This window comes from Wolffia australiana, chromosome 6 (genome assembly GCF_029677425.1).
Source record: "Wolffia australiana isolate 7733 chromosome 6, ASM2967742v1".
Lineage (NCBI taxonomy): Eukaryota > Viridiplantae > Streptophyta > Magnoliopsida > Alismatales > Araceae > Wolffia > Wolffia australiana.
In genome coordinates this window covers 9,078,899-9,100,282 of record NC_135840.1, presented here as the reverse complement: position 1 = coordinate 9,100,282, position 21,384 = coordinate 9,078,899, and the positions used below count along the sequence as shown (strand labels likewise).

At 40.9% G+C, this 21,384-nt stretch overlaps 2 protein-coding genes across 3 annotated transcripts; both read right to left on the bottom strand.

Moving 5' to 3' along the window:
- Window positions 1-2,632: 2,632 nt before the first annotated feature.
- LOC144704415 (uncharacterized) lies at window positions 2,633-13,098 on the bottom strand. 2 transcript variants are annotated; one of them, XM_078576831.1, is made up of 10 exons: window positions 12,748-13,098; window positions 11,987-12,049; window positions 11,414-11,505; window positions 9,473-10,312; window positions 9,223-9,322; window positions 5,423-6,091; window positions 3,888-5,339; window positions 3,715-3,790; window positions 3,509-3,603; window positions 2,633-3,214 (listed from the first exon to the last, which is right to left on the bottom strand). In XM_078576831.1, the coding sequence occupies exons 1-10, from the start codon at window positions 12,821-12,823 to the stop codon at window positions 2,898-2,900; spliced, it is 3,780 nt and encodes a 1,259-aa protein (XP_078432957.1). In that variant the 5' UTR covers window positions 12,824-13,098; the 3' UTR covers window positions 2,633-2,897. The 2 variants fall into 2 exon arrangements, with proteins under 2 accessions (XP_078432957.1, XP_078432958.1); XM_078576832.1 differs by having other exon boundaries at window positions 9,473-10,297; window positions 12,748-13,097.
- Window positions 13,099-14,553: 1,455 nt separating this feature from the next.
- Window positions 14,554-17,275, bottom strand: LOC144704416 (large ribosomal subunit protein eL8y). Its single transcript, XM_078576833.1, has 7 exons — window positions 17,168-17,275; window positions 16,869-16,916; window positions 16,564-16,765; window positions 15,850-16,019; window positions 15,639-15,767; window positions 15,471-15,563; window positions 14,554-14,879 (listed from the first exon to the last, which is right to left on the bottom strand). The coding sequence occupies exons 1-7, from the start codon at window positions 17,168-17,170 to the stop codon at window positions 14,748-14,750; spliced, it is 777 nt and encodes a 258-aa protein (XP_078432959.1). The 5' UTR covers window positions 17,171-17,275; the 3' UTR covers window positions 14,554-14,747.
- Between the last annotated feature and the right edge of the window lie 4,109 nt (window positions 17,276-21,384).

Sequence of the window (21,384 nt, the reverse complement as noted above, 5' to 3'; positions counted from 1 at the left end):
ATATCGAACGGATATCGGGACGGGCGAACCCTAAATGGGAAGTTGTAGAAAAGAGAGAGAAAGAAAATTAGAAAGGGAAGAGAATGGTGGAATAGTCAACAATAGTGGAGAACAATAGTGGACAGTTAAGAGGGTGAGAGAACGGATAGAAAGAAGTGGAGAAGAAAAGTCAAAGAAAGGAGTTGAGTGAGGAGAGAGAAATAAAAGAACGATGAGAGAGAGAGAGAAGAAAAGTCAAAGAAGGGGGCTCAAGGAGGAGAGAGAGAAAAGAAAAGAGAGATAAGAGAGAGAGAGAGAGAGAAGAAAAGTCAAAGGAGAGAGAGAGGAGAGAGAGGGAAGGCGGTTAAGCATTTCCCATCATTTCCTCTCTCCTCTCTCTCTCGTCTCTCCCCTCTCTCTCCTCTCTCCTCTCTCTCTCTCCCCTCTCTTCCCTTCTCCCTCTCTCTCCCTCCTCCCTCCTCTCCCCTCTCTCTCTTACCTCCTCCCTCTCTCTCTTCCCTCCTCCCTCCCTCTCTCCCCTTCTCCCTCTCTCTCTCCCTCCTCCCTCCTCTCCCCTCTCTCTCTTACCTCCTCCCTCTCTCTCTTCCCTTCTCCCTCTCTCTCTCCCCTTCTCCCTCTCTCTCTCCTCCTCCTCCTCTCCCCTCTCTCTCTTACCTCCTCCCTCTCTCTCTTCCCTTCTCCCTCTCTCTATTTCCTTCTCCCTCTCTCTCTTCCCTTCTCTCTCTTACCTCCTCCCTCTCTCTCTCCCCTCCTCTCTCTCTCCCTCCTCCCTCCTCTCCCCTCTCTCTCTTACCTCCTCCCTCTCTCTCTTCCCTTCTCCCTCTTTCTCTCCCCCTCTCTCTTCCCTTCTCCCTCTCTCTCTTCCCTTCTCTCTCTTCCCTTCTCCCTCTCTCTCTTCCCTTCTCTCTCTTTCTCTCCCCCTTTCTCTCCCCTTCTCCCTCTCTCTCTTTCCTTCTCCCTCTCTCTCTTCCCTTCTCTCTCTTTCTCTCCCCCTCTCTCTCTCCCCTTCTCCCTCTCTCTCTTTCTTTCCCCCTCTCTCTCTTTCCCTCCCCCTCCCTCTTTCTCTCCCCCTCTCTCTTTCCTTCTCCTTCTCTCTCTTTCTCTCCCCCTCTCTCTCTTCCCTTCTCTCTCTTTATCTCCCCTCTCTCTCTTCTCTTCTCTCTCTTTCTCTCCCCTCTTTCTCTCCCCCTCTCTCTTCTCTTCTCCCTCTCTCTCTTTCCTTCTCCCTCTCTCTCTCTTCCCTTCTCTCTCTTTCTCTCCCCTCTCTTCCCTTCTCCCTTCGCACTCTTCCCTCTCCCCCCTTCTCTTTCCTCCCCCCTCTTTCTTTCCCTCCCTCCCCTCTCTCTCTCCTCTCCCCTATCTCCCCCTTCTCTCTCTCCCCCCCTCCCTCTCTCTCTATGAAAAAAATTACTGATGATGACGCATAAAACAAGAATTCGTGAATACATAATTCTTATAACAGTGCAAGCATAAACTATAAATACTAAATTGTTGCATATTTCAGCTGATGTTTGATAATAACTGTTAATGATCCATGTCATCTTATTCGGTTTTGTATTGTAAAAGTGTACTCAATAATGAACCAATTAGTTAATCATGCACTATTATAATGTCAGTAAAAACTTTGCATCCAATATAATTGATAATTGCATGTAATAAATAGATTTACAGATCAGGGGAAATCATACTTTCTTTGTAATCCATAAACAATTAAAATATAAGTTTTCGGGTATTAGAACATAAATTAAAATGGATCTATACAAAGTTTCTATGGACCGACCAACTTGAGGGCTCTCAACTTGGGCTGGCAGTGCATTTGTCATTGGGTTAGTAAGTCAATTCATACAGGACCTAAGAGAAGCTCATAAAAGTACAGTGTAAAACACTCCGGACAATTGAAGGGAACACAGCTGGATAGATGATACTTTTTTTATCAACATGCCATATGAATCTTAGTTTTTTTATGGATTCAGATTATGGTGGGGACATTCTGGATGGGCGCTCTACCACAGGTTATTTATCTTTTCTTGGATGGAACTTAATTACTTGGAAAATAAATAAAAAACACAGTTTGTCTCCAGATTTAGTGCTGAGCTTTGGAGTTTGTGAAGCACTATGGATTAGGAACATTGGGCAGGACTTTTTGGATTCATCTACCGAAGCCCATAAAGTTAATGTGTGATAATTTGTCTGCTACTAAGATCTCATACAATCCAGTCGATCGTGGTCATACCAAAGATGTTGTAATTGTCAGACACTTTATCGGAGAAAAACTGGAATGTTCAGCTCAGATAATTCTGGGCTGTGAACTTTTAACTCGCACAGTGATTATTTTACTTTTCAGAACTAATTATTTTAAACTTATATCTGGCTTTGTCTGAGGGATTGGTTAGTAGGATTGGAAGTGTATAGCTGTTGCCAACTCTCTCAGTGGCTAATTCGTGATTGTTAGTTAGAAAAGTGAACTTATATCTTCTAACCCTACATTTGGTAAAATAATGGTACTACTTGGATTAAATAAACTGGGCAAAATAGTGGTAACAAAAATACATCTGCACTTCAAATTATCTGGCCGTACATGAAAGTTTTGAATAGAAAGGAAGAAGATAAGCTGAACTTCAAGAGATCACTCTTTTACAACTGAACATTTGCTTCAAACTAAAACTCAAACAGTCAACAGTCAAAGTCAACCTTTTGATTTACAGGGAGCCTTCTCTATGTACAGAGATGGGTTCTATCCAGTCAAGTAGCCAAATGAAGAAAGGAATGGATTAAGGACAGACGCTCTAAATCAGGGCCCTGAGCTTGGAAAACCGAGCCCAAGTTCTACACACCATTAGAGATTGGGGGGGAGGGTTTTACAGGGAGGATCGTCTGTACAGACGGCATCGGACGGCTCACACGTCTTCCGGGCGCTGGATCTCGCCCATCATGATCCGATTACTATGGACCTTGAACCCCAGAAGAGAGGGGTCTATCTGCTTTCCCTTCTTACCCTTTCTCCTGTTGCTCGCCTTCGCCGCCGCTGCGCCGCCATCTCCCTCGAAGGTGCCCGAGGTCAACACGTCAGCATCTAATTGGGCCCTCTTGGCGGTCAACAGCATGTCCATGAAGGAAGCTCCCGCGGGGTCTACCTCGCCGGCCGCCCCCAACGTCGGCGGGATGTCCATGCCGCTGATACCGCCCCCTCGTCCCCCACTTTCTGGGTTATTATCTAAGTAGAGAGAGAACATCTTGGTAAGTTACTACATACATGATGATGCCGACGGTGATATGATGAAGGTTATGACGCAAACGACGATGATGGTTGTGATAATGATGATGATGAGCATGAGGATGGGGAGAATGATGGCTTCTACTCACCCATCATGACAGCAATGATGATGCAGATGATGATAGGATGATGGCGATGACGACGAGGATGATCAAAATCCTGATGACGATGATGATGATACTGATAATGATGATCACAAGGGGGATGAGGGAGGATGACGTTTCTTCTACTCACCCGCAAAAGAATGTTGAGAAGAAAGCTGAGGCAGAGGCTCCTGGGAAGGCAACGAAACCTGGCGGTGGTGCTTCAGCAAAGCACCGGGATGACGGCTGAAGGAAATAAAAAATGGGAAAAATAACTTCAGCGAGGAAACTAATAAGAAAGCCAAAGAAATAATATTAATTTGTGAATATTCAAAGAGAATAAGCGTAGGCCTGCACCTATCCATCATCATCAGCCCTCCGCTGGGATCACCCCCCTCATTCATCTCCACGTCGTAAAATCCCATGCTCCCTCCTACACAGACAAAGAGCGCCAAAAATTAGAAAATCACCAAAGACAAAAAAAATAATCAATGTGAAAAAATGAAATAGAAACAATCATAAAAAATCACCTGGAACTTCAGAAGCCGGTCCCTTTGCTGGTTTAACGTTCGACCAAGATTTCTTGGCCATAGCGCCATCTTTCACATCGAAGAAGTTCTCAAGGGAATCTCTGTACAACGCCTGATTCCTCTCCTCCTGAACCAGCGATTGTCTGTCATCAAGCATTTCCATTGACCTCGAGGGGTACGGCAACCGACCGGCGCTTTCAATAGCCGCGATCTGGCCTTCAGAAACTGCGTTGACTGATACGTGCCCATACGGATCCTTGGCGAAGGACCAGTTCCCATCTCTCGGCCCCTGGGATGGATCTCGACCATCACCAGCCACCACTTCTCTGCTGCCCATAAGACCCATCAGCAGACGAGCAGACTTCTCCTCGTTCCTCATCATCTCGGCTTCCAACAATCCTCGCGGGAACTGCCCATCCGGCTCTGACGCAGCAAGTGGATGATGGCGCGGACGTAGCGCGGAAGGAAATTGAACATTATTGCCGAATCCTTGGAGCCTGGACGCAAGCTCCGGAGGAGGCTGCACCGTCCTCGGTTCGTAAAGAGCGTGCGGGATGTGCTCAAAGTGCGCTGACTGGTCAAATCCTGGTCTGCTCTGATGGGCCCCTAATTGGGCTGGCCCAGGAGACGAATGCGGCCAGTTACGGCTCAGGAGCTGGTGTCTTTCTTCCTGGAGCTGCTGCAATTGCTGCTCTCTTCTTAGCCTGAGGAGGAGCTGCTGCTGCTCCAAAAGCCCCTGATTCTGCTTCGTCCGCATCGCCTCCAAGTACTCGAGTTCGGCGCTCGGGTGGTCGAGATGCCGCTGCCCAAATCTTGCATGAAGCTGATCTAGAGATTGCTGCTGCTTCAGATGGTGGTGAAGATGCTCCTGAAACAAGAGTTCATCGTGCAGAGACTGCGGCGGGGCGCCGTAAGAGGACTCCTGCAACTGCCGATGCAGCAATTGCTCCAAGAGCAACTGCTGAACATGAGACTGCTCTTTTTGCTGCTGCTGCTGCTGCTGGAGATGGAGAAGCTGCTGCTGCTGGTATTGGAGCTTCAGTATGTTTTCCAGCTCGGATGCATGAGGACCCATCATCTGCTGCTGATTCGGCGGAAGCCGTTGACTCTGCTGCTGGAGATGTTGCAGCTGAAGCTGCTGCAAGAGCATTGATTCCTCTCGTGAGAGACGGCCACGGTCCTGTTCAAAGTGAGGCGACTGCGGCACAACCGTTGGATCATGGAAGTGAAATGGGTTTCTACTGTTGGCATTAGGCCACATGTCGTGAACGGAGGCAGAGTCAACCCGCTGCTCCATAGTGGATAAAGGGCGCTTCTGGTGCACTTCCAGCTCAGAGAGAAACAGCCCGAGAGGGTGGTGGAACTCATTATGGCCGGACAAGCCAGCATCCTCCATTTCACGTGATGGGTTTGGTACCCTAGCCTCCGGGAACCTTCCCCTATATAATACCTCTGCATCATTGCATAAATTAATAAAAGGTAGAAAAACAGCACTAACAACAAGAAAATGTGCGAAAAAAGGAAAGTCAATGCACCTTCAGCATCTGGCCCACGTTCCAGGGGCATATCGGGCAGGGAGCGAGACAAGGTATGATCTGACACGTCAATGCGGTCGGCTTGTCTCGATGTCCTCTGCCCACTTAGGGGTCTGGGGACATCAATTCCCGATGCATTTTTGGGATTGGCCTCGCTGACATCCGCATCCTTAGCTCGGAGTTTCAGGGCTGGCATTACTTCCCCAAGGGCTTTGAATGGCGTTCCTTCGGGAGCATCTGACAGGCGCACGGGTAGATCAGTGCCGAAGAAGCCTTGGTCAAACCATGAAATTATATCGACTCCCAGAAAGGGGCCCTGTACGTCTCCCTGAGGATCTTGGTAAAGAAAACTCATTTCCTCTGGGGGTACACCCATTGCAGATGCCATCTGGTAACTGTCCTTTTGAAACCGTTCATTTCCACTTATAAGGTCACTTAGAACGTCTGGATCAAAGTTCCGGCGCTGGCTTATTACAGTCGAATGACCATCCAATGTAGAAATTGACTCTCTGCCGGCTGTTTCACCAATCTTTGAAAGAAATGAAAGCCCAGTGTGATTAGAGACGTCTCTGTCATCCATGTATGATACGACAGACTCGGGAGTGACATGGGTTTGACCACTGCTGGCCATCTCAAAAGGCAAGTTAAAGTCTGAATCTTCATGTCCATCTGACAAAGAAACATCATCAAAATGATTAATTTTTGTTAAAAATACACTTGGAATATAAGGAAAGTGGCCCAAGCCCAAGAAGAAACGATACAAGACCAGAAGGAATCCATCGGGCCCACTATAAGTCCATCGTTCTGTGGGGCCCATCGGCTAAGTCTAACGACTAGTATAACTAGCTGTTAAACTAGCCATTAGGCGGCTGCTATAAAAAGCGATAGTTGTAACATATGATTTTTATGTGTTTTGAATAGAAAATATTTTTGTTTCTTGTTCTCTGGTTCTCTTCCTCGACCTCCTTCGAATTTGTCATGGTATCAGAGCCAACCCAGTGATTGTTGAAGAATCTTCTGGCATCAAGAGTCATCCTACGGGAGGACTAATCCCGAGATTTGCTTCTTCTTGAGGTTAGTACTGTTTTGTCAAGCTACATAACACATGGGAGAAGACTAAGATTTCTATCGAAGGAGTAATGCCATCATCGGAAAGTCAGATGGTGCTTACCGATGGATTACCACACTTTCGGTTATGGCAAAGTGCAATATATTTAATGGCAAGAATCTATTGCTTTGGGAGAGAACGATCCAAGCTGCTTTAAAGCCTAGAAAGCTAGTGCATCACCTTACAGAGGTATGTCCACCTGATACTCATCCAAATTACCCAAGGTGGGTAGTAGAAGAGGAGTATGTGTTTGGGTGGATGTTGGATTCTATCTCTGCAGAGATATTAGTTCAATACTCGTCATATGGAACTGCAAAAACATTATGGGAAGCTGTACATCGAAGCCACTCCAAGAAGAATGACAACGCCAAAATCATTGATCTTATCATACAAGCCTATACACTCAAACAAGGGGATATGGACGTTCTGACCTACTCAAACAAGCTGAGGGATATCCACAATGAATTAGATCATTGTAGACCACCTTCTACTGATCCAGTAGCAAGGGCACATGAGGCAACAAATCGACTATGTCAATTTTTGCAAGGACTTCGGCCAGAATTTGAGACGGTCAGAAGCCAACTCTACAATAGAGAGGATGAACCTACATTTGATGAAGCCGTGTCTAAGGTCATGCAAGAGGAAAGCAGACTTAACTCAGCCAGAGGAGTAAGAAGCAGAGTGTGGTATCAAAGTCTCGCACAGAAGCTGGATTTCGAGCCATGTCAAAATGAATTGATGAGGCCATATGGATCAAGAATTTGTTGGAAGACTTGAAGATCACATTTCTAAAACCAATAATTATCCGCTGCGACAACAAATCAGCTATCAGTATAGCCCATGATCCGGTTGACCATGACCGGATGAAGCATGTGAATATCGACAGATTCTATATACAGGATCACTTGGAACAAGGAATCTTGAAGACTGAGTATGTGAGCTCTGAATAACAATGTGCAGATATTCTGACTAAGGGATTACCGATCAAACAAACTCAATATCTGAGATCCCAGCTTGGAATGAAGAATACACATTCCTGCACTTGAGGGGGAGTGTTAAAAATACACTTGGAATATAAGGAAAGTGGCCCAAGCCCAAGAAGAAACGATACAAGACCAGAAGGAATCCATCGGGCCCACTATAAGTCCATCGTTCTGCGGGGCCCATCGGCTAAGTCTAACGGCTAGTATAACTAGCTGTTAAACTAGCCGTTAGGCGGCTGCTATAAAAAGCGATAGTTGTAACATATTTTTTTATGTGTTTTGAATAGAAAATACTTTTGTTTCTTGTTCTCTGGTTCTCTTCCTCGACCTCCTTCGAATTTGTCAATTTTTAGCAAAAAAGAAAAGAGAATATCCTTTTAGAGTAAAATTTATCAAAAATAATGATCTGCTCCTAAAACGTGCCAAGGCAGGCCTCCACAGGCCCCTAATCGGGCTTCTAACAGCTCCTAATCGGGCCCACTAACAGCTCAGATCGGGCCCGATTCCCAAGGCCAACAGCTAGTTAAACTAGCCGTTGGAATCTCCAGGCGAGAGCCGTTGGAGTGGCCAACGGCCACTTTCTGACCTGTATAAAAAACCCCCCTCATAGGGGATATTTTGTATCTTTTTCTTGAATGAAAGTTCTTTTTTGTTCCTTCAACTCTCTCTTGTTTCACGATTGTTACTGATGCTGAGCTCAAGGAAATCAGGCCAATTCGTCAAAATTAAAGACATAAGTTAAAGAAAAAATAACGTCGGCCAGGACTCGAAAATAGATTTCAACTGCTTTGCAGTTAGAAAGAAAGTTGGATAGCTGAAAATAACAGCATTTTCATTTCATTTTCCGAGAATGATGGTTCGTGATGAGATAAGGAAGTCCATCTTTCCTCTAATCTACTATTTGCTTTCGACTCTCTTCTGCTTCATGTTTTCAGTCACCTATCGCACCAATCTGACATTGCCACGCCCTCATTCCCATAGATCCATCAGAAACATGACTGTAAACCCCAAGCAAACAGTTACAGCTTGAAATCCTAGAATGAGATCCTAGAGCTTGAAAACTAATATAAAGTTTTACACATTGAAGCTAAAAAATAAAAGGCTGGATTTCAGGAAACTTTGTGCAAAATGTAAATAAATAATAGTTTACACATCCTTAATGATGTCAAACAAGGACTAAAAGTATAAATTGAAAACACAACCAGTACATAACAGTTTGCATTGAAAAATAAACACTTTATTGGAAGCATTAGACACCCCACGAAAACATTCATTCAGAAAAACATCCAAAGAATCCCATTCAATTCAATTTGATACAAAAGTAAATAACAGAACGAAACGTATGGCTTTCTGATGCAAGCTGTTGTCTTCCCTTTTTACAGTTATTGAGTTATTCTTGACAGAATCTTTTGTTGTAGATTGGTTGACATGTAATTTTATACAATGCCATTATGGTTGCCATTATTTCCCTATTTATCGTCAGTATGCCCCTGAGTAGATCACTTGGAAAAGGAATGCGCAGAAGATATAAGGCATCCCGGGCCAGACCCATTATCATTGTATCCGGTATTTAAAGCCAGCCCATATCCAAAATCAAAGCCCTAAACCCCGGGAGACAACACAGGAGGGAAAGGACCTTACTATTTCTTGACACGGCACAGTATAATCATTGAACATTGAAATGAAGTGAGCCGGAGTTGTTTTCTTACCTTCTGCGGAGTCCTCAAATTTGGAGATATTTGGCTTGACTGAACTGTAGGAAACGTCACCGGAGATGATTTTTCCTTTCCATATGTCATCTAGAAGAGCCTGCCGATCATTCCCAAACACAAGTGAGTATTTCACATTTATACTGACCAATAACAGATACTCATCGTAAATACTTCAACGTCAAGCAGCGGATATTGCAAGACCAAAATGCTAGACAGCCAGTACAAGATAAATGAAGGATAAGGTTACCTCTTCTTCAGCATCTGGAGCTATGAACGCAAGAGGGTTAGCTTTGCTTGACAGGGTTATTGTTGGGATTTTTTCGAAGTCCACAGGTAGACCATCAATGGTTGTCAGCAGAGAACGCTTTCTGTAAATATCCAGAAGCTTTCCACGAGGGTAACGAAATGCATCGGCAGAAAAGCCATTTTTTGCAGTGATCTCACTAAAACCAATAGGACTAGCCCCCACGGGCTTCCCAATGGAAGCGCTTCCTGCCAGATTTGACCTCCCACGACCAGGTGCGAACCCAGATGGTTGGCCCTCAGGACGACTCTTCTCAAAACCAAAGCCAGGAGCGGCACGGTATCCCGTCAAGCCTCCAGACTGGATATCTTGCCGATGACGTGGCCGCCATTTGTCACGAGCATCGCTCTCAGCTAGAGCTCGACTTGCCCCAACGTCATCCTTATCTACACTTATCTTTTTCTCAGCACGAGGGTCTTCCTTGTCATCCGGACCCCATCGCGATGACCACTTGCTGTCCCTCCGAGCACTGCTTTCCGGCCATTTGTCAGATGATGGCATGCTCCTCTGATCGTTGTCTCTCGTCGGAGCTTCAATGCGACGCTCGCCCTTTCTGAAATCCTTATCCCTGTCTCCTTCCTTCTTTCGCTCTCTTCTACCGAGTAACCCAGTCTCCCTTTCCTCTTCACGCCAACGACGGTTGATATCCACTTCTGGGGGTGCTCTTCGCCAGTCTTTCTTGTCATGTGATCCATCCAAGCGCCAACCCTCTTTCTGGGGAGTGTCAGATGGCATTCCCTGAGATTGCATATGTTGGCCTCGAACTTCCTGCCGAGAAAATTCCTGTGGTTTAATCATTGAAGTTAAAATGAACCAACTGAGGAAAATAGCAAGAGTATTCCCAAACTACCAATGGCAATGGAACAAATATATCCAGGTTGTACTTTGTGCCAAAGTGATGGAGATCAGGGATAATAAAAACAGTTCAAAAGCCAAAAGATAAGAGGAAATCGCAACAATGCAATCAAATAATTATTTTCAAGGACAAACCCCAATCATCTTGCAACCCAATAAAACAACAGAAAAAAATTGGACAAGGAAAAAACATATGATATCTAAGATAATATGCTTCGAGTGATTTCTACGCAATATACAATCAACACTTTCCTGTCGCAATAGTCAATAAACAATAAAATCATTGCATGATTCATACTCAAAGTCTCCAAATCAACTCTAAAGGTTGGTCGAATCATATGTAATCAAGACTGAAAAAGAAAATGGCGGATTTTTTTTCAAAGGAAAAGAAAATGGGGTGTCTTAATACCCTCACGTCCAAACAAAAATATTTCCATAAAAATGTAGTACCCCTTCAAAGCCCCTTAAGTGAGGAAACAAAGTAGGGTTCGTGCATTTATGGGGGCAGCCCATCCAGATCGCACGAAAAAAAAAACAGATTGTTGTTCCATCGTTCTTAATTTCCGATCATTCTAACAAACTCTTATAAAAAGTTGTCAAAGTAAACGATTTGAAGAGACTGAAGAAAATCACAAAGTAATAATCCAGCTCAATCAGGGATGATTTGCAAGCTTCTCCACATGCAGAGGGCGAACATAGAAATAGCCTAGATAAATAAAATTCACGGTCTATCAAGATATAGATTTTAACTGGTAAATTTATCTTTCATTCTGCCTTCAGGCCAAACAATCATGCGATTTTGAGGCTATTTCATCTATTGATCTGATTGGCGCGACAATGAAACATGCAAAATAAGCTGTCGTACAAAAGAAAAAATGAATACAGATAGGCTACTAAAAAATCTGAAGCATCATGTTTGCTAAATAAACACCCTACTATGAGAAATTTTCAACATTTTATGCGTCATATTTTCGTTCATGAATTATCAAGGTGTAGTAAAAAAATTGCTAGTTTGACCCATATTTTTACCCCAGAGAAAGCTGAATGAGTAGCTTTACTATCGTTGGTCTTGGCGTAGAGCCACTGAGGAGTCAGAGGAATGTTCTCAGAATTCAAAGGATCTGCCAAAGAAGATAATAATAAATTTTCAGAAACCGAAAATTCCAGGTCGTAATGAGGGAAAATAAATCGAGGAAAATTGATGTATCTCAAAAACAAGAGTTATAATGGTGGAGGGAGAGGCAAAGTCCTGTACCCATTTCCTCGGTAGAAGTAACGCGACACAACAAAATGTCTTCAGAGCAACATTTTTAGACGACTAAGGTGGTGACGAAAATCGGTCACTTTCATTACATGTTTTAATACGCCCATATAAAAAAATGTATAGTTTCCTTAAATTCGATACGCCCCTGTAATACTCTCCTTCATAAAAGTTGATAGATTAAAAAAATCTGGAAGATGTATAGTTTCCTTAAATTGTAAAACATTTTTTAAAAATGTATAGTTTCCTTAAATTCGATACGCCCCCATAGCACTCTCCTTCATAAAAGAGATAGATTAAAAAAATCTGGAAGATGGACGAATAGCTTCAAGAATTAGTACCTTTGAGGTCGTCAGGAAGGCCTATTAGTTCCTTCTCCAAACGCATACTTCTCGGGGTATCGGCTGTCACAAGAGAAAACACTGGTGAGGCGAATGATTACATAAAAGATGCTGTTAAAGCACGGAAACAATACGAAATAAAGGAAGAGAGAAAAAAGGAAAAGGACGAATCTAATGAACAAGAAACACCCAAAGTGAATAAAATTTTAGGAAAACTTCGTGTGACAGAAAAAGATCATAATCTTGAAGCGATCGGCGGTTGAAACGAAAAAAAAACAGCTGCGACATAATAGGTATAAGAAAGTATCCCAATTCAACCGTTCAAGGAATCTTTCGGGGACAAAAATTCCCACAGATGGATAAGAACTTATGAATAACAGAACTACAACTAAAATAAATACAATCGTTTTAGAGAACCTATTAATGCAATACAAAAAACTGAATTCAACTTTCCGTCAACAACACCAGTTACCCGGGCCTAGAGTCAGACCGAGACCCCGCGAGCAAAACGAGCGAATCAAGCAGTCCAAAAATCCACCGCGAAGGCCCAAATTCCAGAAATGTCCAAAAAATCTCAAAACAGAATGAACTAATCCCTCAGAAATAACTTCCCCATTAGTACGGAAACGAAAACAAGAACAGACGCCATAGAAGGAATAAAAAACAAGACATCAGGAGCACCATTCCGCGAACATTCCACCGATTCAAAACGACAGCAGCGGTTAATCCGAGTTAAAAAAAAAACAACGGAATTAATCTACCTTTGAGCTTCCAGGGTTCACCGCCAGGCTTCGATGGAAAGAGATCTTCAGGCAAATCGAGCTTACCCTCCGCCATCCGACAGAAATACAACTCGAAAAAAGGCAGAAAAAGGGGTAAAAACCGCGTCGAACGTGGGGAGATTGGTCGGCGACGGATTGAATCGAAAGGAATCGATTCAGAGAATAAGAGAGATCGAACTGCGGCGGAGTCGATGGCGAAGGCGAGGGAAGCAAACAAGGGCGCTGAGAAGTCGTTCGATCGAGCGGATTGCAAGGCGCAGAAGTGGTAAGGGTTTCGCAGGCCGAAAACAGGCGAGAAAAGCCGAGAGAATTGACGAGGAGGAGAGATCAATCCAAAATATCCATTGCTATTTACGCCATTTATTTTCTCTCTTTTCATTTTCTTCTATTTTCTTTCTTTTAATTGCTCGTCTCAATTTTCGCGTAGAGTAACCCCAGAAGGCCATATCCGTCATTTCATGCTAAAATGAAATTAATCAGATCATTAATTTAGTTCATACGGCAGAATTTTCATCAATTTTCTTTTTCTGTTTTCTTCCTTCAATCTTCGAGGAGACTCGTCCCGCGTTATCAGTCACCCCAAGAATCCCTTAATCAGATTTTTCAAAAATATATCATCCTATTGAGTAAGATTATTATCATCAGTTTTCTTATTCTATTGCGACTTATAATCTTCCTTTAATTTTCGAGCACGCTCGTATCTTATTTCAAAAGCCAAGGATCCCATATCCGTCATTTCCTATTAAATTAAAAATAATCAGACTGCAAAAAACATATCATCCTACTGAGTAAGATAATTAATATAGTTCATACGGCAGAATTTTCATTAATTTCTTACCTATTGACATTTATTTTCTCCCTTCAATTTTCGGGCAGACTCGTCTCGTATTCCCAGAAACCCAAAGTATCCCATAACCATCGTGAATTAAGTCACCACTAATCAGAATTTACAAAAACATATCATCGTAGGGATTAAGATAATCGAGAATGATTAATTTCAAGCAATACAGCAGAATTCTTATCAGTTTTATTGTACTGTTTAACTATTTCTCATTAGTTCGACTTATTCTTCACGTATTCTCACCATCGCAAGAAACCCAAGCCCGTTATTTGATATTCATAAGATTTTTCAAAAACATATCATCCCATCGATTGTAATAATCGAGAATACTTAATTTAGTTTGATACAGCTGAATTTTCTTTAATTTCCTTTTACTATCGCCATTACTAGTTTCCCAAATGTTCGAGAAGCTTCGTCAAGTATTCCACCCAGTAAAGCATATACATCCTTGTGCACTCGCAATTAATCAGCTTTTTAAAATATATTATCGTAACACAATCAGGAATAATTAATTTATCTTATGCGGCAGAACATACTATCCTATTTTGTATTCCCTACAGACAAGGCAATATCTGTCTTTTCCAAAACCATTCTTTTCGCCAAAGACACAATTAACAAGGTTTTCTGAAAATATTACCTCTCAAAGAGAAATTGAAGTCTGATTATTTTTTACACGTCAATAAGAATTTTTAAACTAATTCTAAGAAGAATGTTTAATCTAACTAATGCTCCAGGACTAGAAACTGGGTCACCGTAAAATATCGATGTAGAAATAAAAAGAATTTTTAAAATGATTCTAAGAAGAATTGTTAAAATAACAAATGCTCCAGGACAAGCAACTGTCACCGTAAAACATCGATGAAGAACAAGATTCAAAATTGGTAGGAATAAAAAGAATATGTAAAATGATTCTAAGAAGAATTTTTAAATGAACAAATGCTCCAGGACAAGAAACTGGGTCACCGTAAAATATTGCTGTAGAACAAGATTCAAAATTGGTAGGAATAAAAAGAAATGTCCGCGGTTGGAGAGAGGAACAGGGGAGGGGGCCTAGGGATAGAGAGAGAAAGTCGGACTTTCTCTCTCATGATAACGAAAATGGGAAGGAAGAAGAAGGCAGAGAGAGAGAGAGAGATTACTAACTCATCCTCTGAGCGGCTTCTTTGGCGAGGACCCTCTCCTTGGCCTTGCTCTTGGCCTGGGATTTTGAGCCCATGATTCCACCGCCCCACTTCTTTCTCACCTCGTCGAACTTGTCGTTGAAGTTTGCCTGATCCAACACCACAGTTTATCCGTTCAAATCATAGAGAGAGATACAGTAAAGGAGTATCTAGAAATTAAAAGATATAGAGAGAGAAAGGAGAGATTAAGGAGAAATCAAGATTGTTGGAGACAGAAATAAAGAGAGAGAGAGAGAGAGAGAAAGGATATTAAGAGACAAAATAAAAGAGAGAGAGAGAGAGAACGGAAGGATTAATTAGGAGGAAGAAAGGAGAGCAGATAAATTTGGAGATAGAAAGGAGGGCAGACAGATTAAGATAGGAAGGAGGACAGGGAAATTGAGGGATAGAGAGAGAGAGAAACGAGAGATAAATTAGGAGAGAGAAAGGAGGGCAGAGTAATCAAGAGAGAAAAGACAAGGATACTAAGAAAGAGAAAGGAGGGCAGATCAATTAAGAGAGATAGAGAGAGAAATTCAGAGAGGGAGAAAGAAGGGCCATGAAAGCATGAGAGATACAAAGGGGAAAGAAATTAAGAAAAAGAAAAGAAAAGAGAGAAATTTAGAGAGAGAGAGAGAGGACAGTCTTAAAGAGAGAAATCGATAAAGAAATGAACAGATCATGAATAGAGAGAGAAGCACCTTGATGGCTTCCAAAATCTTGCTGAACTCAAGCTTGTCCTCGTTCTTCACAGACGTCAAGCAAAGAACGGATGCGGTCTTCTTGTGGACGATCTGAAAGAAACTTTCTTTAGCAAAAATAATAAAAAAGATGATTAAACTTAAAATAAAATTTATCAAATATATTACTGTTCCAAGCCGGGCTTTTCCCTTCACAATGCAGTACGGAATCTCCATCTTGCGGCAAAGAGCAGGCAGCCAAACCACAAGCTCGATCGGGTCAACATCGTGGGCAATGACGACCAGCTGGGCCTTGTTCTGCGATGAGATTAAGATCGAGAAATATGATAATTAGATAAAATAAATTTCATTATCAGGATTAAACCCCAAGAGTTAATACCTGTTCAATGAGGTAAGTGATGTGGTTAAGGCCGTATTTCACAACAATGGGCTTCTTAACCTCGATGGTCTTCCCTTCGGCTTCGGCCTGGGCCCTGTTGAGTAGCCTCTCCTTCTTGGCGGCTTTGTCCTCAGGTCTGTACTTGAGGAGCATCTTGAAGAGGTTGGTAGCTTCAATTCGTAATTATGACAAGTTAGAGATGTTGATTCATCAGATCTAGTAAAACGCATGTAGAGACGATCTTGAAGCATGAATTAGGGAATCATTCATATATAGAGTTGTTCACAAAGAAAATGTTAATATTGATCGCCTTGCAAAAAATATACTGATTAAATATTAACCGTGAAAAGATGAAATTGGGAGCTCACGACATTAATTGTAAAAGACATGCGTTTTTATCGTATACTTTTGAAAAACCCTCATTGATCAAGTTAAGATAGTTTAGAGAAACTGCACATCAACACCCGTGTGAAATCAATTATGATATATCATATGATGATAAAATTATGGGTCTACAACGTAATCAAGGATCATTTTAATCATAACTTTAAAAACGCAAACATTTTCGTACAGAAATTATAATCAAAAGGTTGAAAAAATTGGTCGTGTTCTCACACTTTAGAGAAGAAGTGCACCAAAACATTAAAAATGACAACACAAATGTCAGATCCACGGCATCGCATATTGCATCGTATAAAGAAATTTCTTCCTCACCGAGATTCTTGTCCAGGGTCCTGGTAAACTGGTTGAGAGCAGGGGGAACCTTCAACCGCTGCTTCAGAATCCTCCGTTGTCTCTGAATACGCACAACCTTCGGCCATTTCACAAACCGGTGCAGATCTCTCTTCGGGGGCAACGCACCGCCAATTCCAAACTGCTTAGGGCGCTTCTCAAACAGTGGATTCACCACTTTCTCCTGCAGCATAACCATCGTATCAGACCAGAATCCCACGCCAGTCTATCAATACAGAAGAATTTGTTGAATCAGGCGATTAAGAGATACGCGACGAGATGATTACCGGCTTCTTCTTTGCCGGCACAGGGGCCTTCGCACCTTTCCTCGGAGCCTGTGGAAATTAGAGAAGTTCATTCATCAAAAAATGAACCTTGATCAATCTATAAGAATTGATACGACACTATTGACAGTAGACAGGGATTCTACTCCTGCAGGAGCGATTCAGAGCTTATTCGGGCGAGAAAAATTCGGAGAAAAGCGAAGGCGATGGAGCAAGCATGAATTAGCAGGAGAAATACTAGATCTTGCGACTGAGAAATCGACATGGATTGTAGAAAAATCGAACAAGGTGCAGCAAGGTACCATGCTCTAGGGCTTGCAATCGGTGACGGCGGCAGAGGAGGCCGGCCAGAAACCCTAATTAGTAGAACAACACCCGCCAACGACAACTCGACCAGCTGAGAGAGTATTTATATCAGCGACGAGGAGGTAATATTTAATAAAAGTCCCTGCATAAATCTTGAATGAATCTGAAAGACTTTATGCTCATGGATGAACGATTAGGTGAATTATATAAAAGAAAGTATAGGCACAATAAATTCTACCAGAATATCAATGGAGCTCATTAAACTAGACATGTCTAGTCATAAGTAACATTTCAAATAATTTCCTAAGGTTGGTTAGTGACTTGATGGTGAACCAAAATTCATAATTTGCTTTGAGGTTTGAATTAAATTTGGAACATGATATTTCTAGTTAACTGAAAGTTTCTAGTTAGGTGATTGATTTCATGGAACTTTAGAGTAGAAATTCAAAAGTTTATGTTGATATTTTCATGTTACATAGGAAGATATTCTTGTGTCCTACCGTTCAGTGAAGGCATCATATCTTAATAGTTCACATGTCATTATAGTAGTATGTTAGCTGATTATTCTTTCAAAGACATGCTATCTTTTGTGGTACATGTGTTGCATTGTTTTATCCCTACGACACTGCATGAGTTATTAGGAATAGATCATGATTGGTTTGAGTTATTTGTTGCAGTTAATACTCAAAGGAGAGTAGGAATCCATCTTCTCGGCATAAAAAAAGGGGAATTTGTGGTCTACAAGTCAATATCTTATTTTCAATCGTTTATAGACCTTGAAATAAATTTTCATTCTCATATGATGTTAATAACGAAGTCCAATAATGTATGCAATGTTTGGTGAATTATGATGAAAAAATGACACTTTAATCACTTATATTTAAACACGTAATCTAATCATGTTGTCCATTGGATATATAATAATTACATCATAATATCCCAAAAGAATTATCACTGGTCACTCCCACTCATACAATTAGTATGCTTGCTCATGTGGCCATTTTGTTAAGAGACACTATGGATATGTAGCAAGTGCTTTTAGGATAAACGGTTATTTAATGATTTCATATGAATTATCAGATGATATTATAGACAACTATTAACCAGGTTCATTCATGACACGGTTGTGTAATTAGTTCTTAGAGGCACTAAAGGCACTTATATGGACGGTTATATTTTGACTGTGATCTATAAGTCCCCAACAAAGAGATATTTTCTGGTCAAAATGGGATCACCCACCCTCAATATAAGATGAGACAAACTCAAGGAGCACAATTCAATAAAACATTGGTCAAGGTAGTGGGGAACTACACAAAAAGTAGTCATCCATTAACTTTTTTAACACATTGTCTCTAACTATAATAACCAATCAATATTTAATAGTTAATAGTAGCCTCAGTGGTTCTAGGAGTGTCATACATATGGAATCACAAGTACGGTAAATGATGACAATTGTGTTCCATGAAAGGATTGATAAATTCATTTGCACCTCATGTGTTATCAATTCCACATATCACATAGGAAATAAATTCCTAAATAATTAAAATGTGTTGGGTATTGTTAATTAATTATGTTAGCCAATAAAGACATTTAAACTATAGAGTAAACAAATATACTAGTATTTGGGCATAGAGGATGACATGCACGAGGTTTAACACAATCAATAGGTTAAGTTCCCAATGTGAGATGCCACACTACATGTGTTTTGAAAGGTACAAAGGAGTTCATCAACTATTTCATGGAACTTTCCTATCACCAATTACCTTGTACACATAATCCATCACATGCATCGTTTGCAACAACCAAAGCCTAGTAGGTTATGCTGGGTTACGTTCCTTGGTTCATCCATGGAACACATGATTCCATGGATGCGGAAGCCTATGAAATCGATTCAAAAATATACTTAAAAATATACATCAAATGTACCTTGTGAGGAACTTGTTCCACCCTTGACTTTGTCACTCTAAGATCCTTATGAAGCCGTTCATGTGCCCGGCCTCTAGAAGTATCCATGTGATCACTTGGTGCTTGGATCTACAGGTCTTCTTCTTCAACTCTACTTGAAAATCTTGAAGATTTTCTCACCACAAATACACTCTCCTTGGTAGAGTGGAGAAGAGACTGGAGATAGGGCTGACTCTCAAGTCTGGATGGCCTGGGTGCTTGAAATGAGTTCCCCTTCCATATTTATATGTTATTTTAGTTTTTCTAAAAAATCCGACAAAGTAAAATGTATCCACCAACGTCGCTTATGACCTTATGTGTGCGACCCTCTAGACACATGTATCATTCTAGTTAATAACTTTAGTGGCCCAATAACAATTATTAGCCAACCTTATGAATTAGCTATATCAACATATAGATTAATTAACTAAGGATCGGTTTAACCCAATCTATAGGTTAAGTTTCTAACATGTGGGGTGCCAAGCTACACCTCGTGCTCTAGAAGATACCGAGTAGTGTTTTAACTCTCATGGAACCTTTACCGCCATCAATTACCGTACATGTATAATCCATCATCCGTGCGAGACTCTCGAACGATTTAGGGTATGGTTTATCGTCAAACCCTAATCTGTCATTCGATTAGTACTAACGCGTAACTTGGATCATAGGAGAACTCCTTCTCCAATACCCTCACTACCCTGGCCAGGGATTTTCTGCATCGTCTTCCTTGAGTCAATCTCCTCTTATACTAAGGGTGTATGATCCTCTTGACCACTCAATCATCTCAGTGACCTTCTCACTACATCCGATCTATGATTTATTTGAATCCCATGATTAGAGACTCGTAAATCGTAGTCAAAATGTAGTCATCCATTCACGAGATGTCCTTGGTGTCTCAAGTCAAGGATCACATATACAACTGCGACATGAATCAACCTGATTGACATTTAGGTACAATACCATTTAGGTATTCATATGGATTAATTCAGTGAACTCTTTCTCCAAAGAGCACCAACTATCTGTCCTTAGTGTTGCCACACTAATAGCCGCATGATCAACTATACTTACCGTATAAGGAGGATCAAATAGTGCTATTCTATCCGGATAATTTGATGTCCATCTAAACTATCCATCCAATAGAAATATTTAGAATACATGTTCAAAGGCTAGTGATCTTTGTATTATGATTCATCATAATTCATTAGGTCATTGCACGTATTCATGGACTTCATTACAATCACCACACTAGAATAATAATGAATATAATATTTTTTCAATGAACTTGAATAAAAACATGGTGGTGGTTTGTCTTGACGGCCACATAATTTCCATCAACATCATGACTTGGATCCTCCATCACATTAGTCGAGGGAGTTAGTGGAATTCTGATGGTTAACTTGAAGTAGGTCCCGATCCTTTGAGAAGGAGATTTATGGATGACCAATTGAGCAGCATAAATATGGGGTGATTTAATGTGAGTTAAAACTGGTTTTATTGTTTAGTCTTCTGGAATATTCTTTTTAAAATTTCCATTTATCAAGTTTAATAAGCATATGATCAAAATGGAATTGACTCACACAAAGGCAGTTATTCAAATAAATTTTGAATTTATTAGAATATATTAAAGGTGTAAAAATAAAAAAAATCATTTTAGGGAGTGTTTTGAGGAGTTTTAGAATGGATACAATTTTTTAAAAAAATTTTTGTTTGTAAATATAATAAATTCACTTTATATATATGAATATAATTTCATTTTAATGAAAATTTATGATGAATGATATTGTCTCAGATGGTTGGTTCCATTGTGTGTGGCGCTAGGCACACAACAACGACAATATTGTGAAGGGTTGTGCCTATGTCATCATACAGGGAATGAAACTCCACACAACCAACTTTTGGATACGGCTGGAGATAATTATAAAAATGCAACACGATGTAATGGTGGAATGAATAAAATTTGGAATTCTGAACAAAGAAAAAAAGGATAAGGAATTTTAAGGGAAGATGAATGAATTATTAGGTGAAAATTTTTTGATAGCTGGTAGTGATAGAGAATTAGAAATAAATTTATTTACTAGATAGAGAATATATAAATAAATTCAGTGAAAATTGGGGAATTTATTTTTAAGAATAATTTGATACAGATCTAAGATTATATGATTTAAATGTTATAATAATTTTTATGCATGTTATTTTGGTTTTTATCTGAGTTGCAATGTACTTTATCATCAAATTCTTCCAGTGGCATGCATTTCTTATGCCTTGGTAG

What these genes read in the sequence shown, in the direction of transcription:
- LOC144704416 (XM_078576833.1), bottom strand. An exon ending in GAAAAGCCCGGCTTGGAACA is followed by an intron (nt 15,564 to 15,638) that starts GTAATATATTTG and finishes AGTTTCTTTCAG; the next exon opens with ATCGTCCACAAGAAGACCGC. An exon ending in AGATTTTGGAAGCCATCAAG is followed by an intron (nt 14,880 to 15,470) that starts GTGCTTCTCTCT and finishes GTGTTGGATCAG; the next exon opens with GCAAACTTCAACGACAAGTT.
- LOC144704415 (XM_078576831.1), bottom strand. Translation starts at nt 12,823, where the DNA reads ATGGCGGAGGGTAAGCTCGATTTGCCTGAAGATCTCTTTCCATCGAAG. An exon ending in ACCGGCTTCTGAAGTTCCAG is followed by an intron (nt 3,791 to 3,887) that starts GTGATTTTTTAT and finishes TTGTCTGTGTAG; the next exon opens with GAGGGAGCATGGGATTTTAC. An exon ending in GGGCTGATGATGATGGATAG is followed by an intron (nt 3,604 to 3,714) that starts GTGCAGGCCTAC and finishes TATTTCCTTCAG; the next exon opens with CCGTCATCCCGGTGCTTTGC.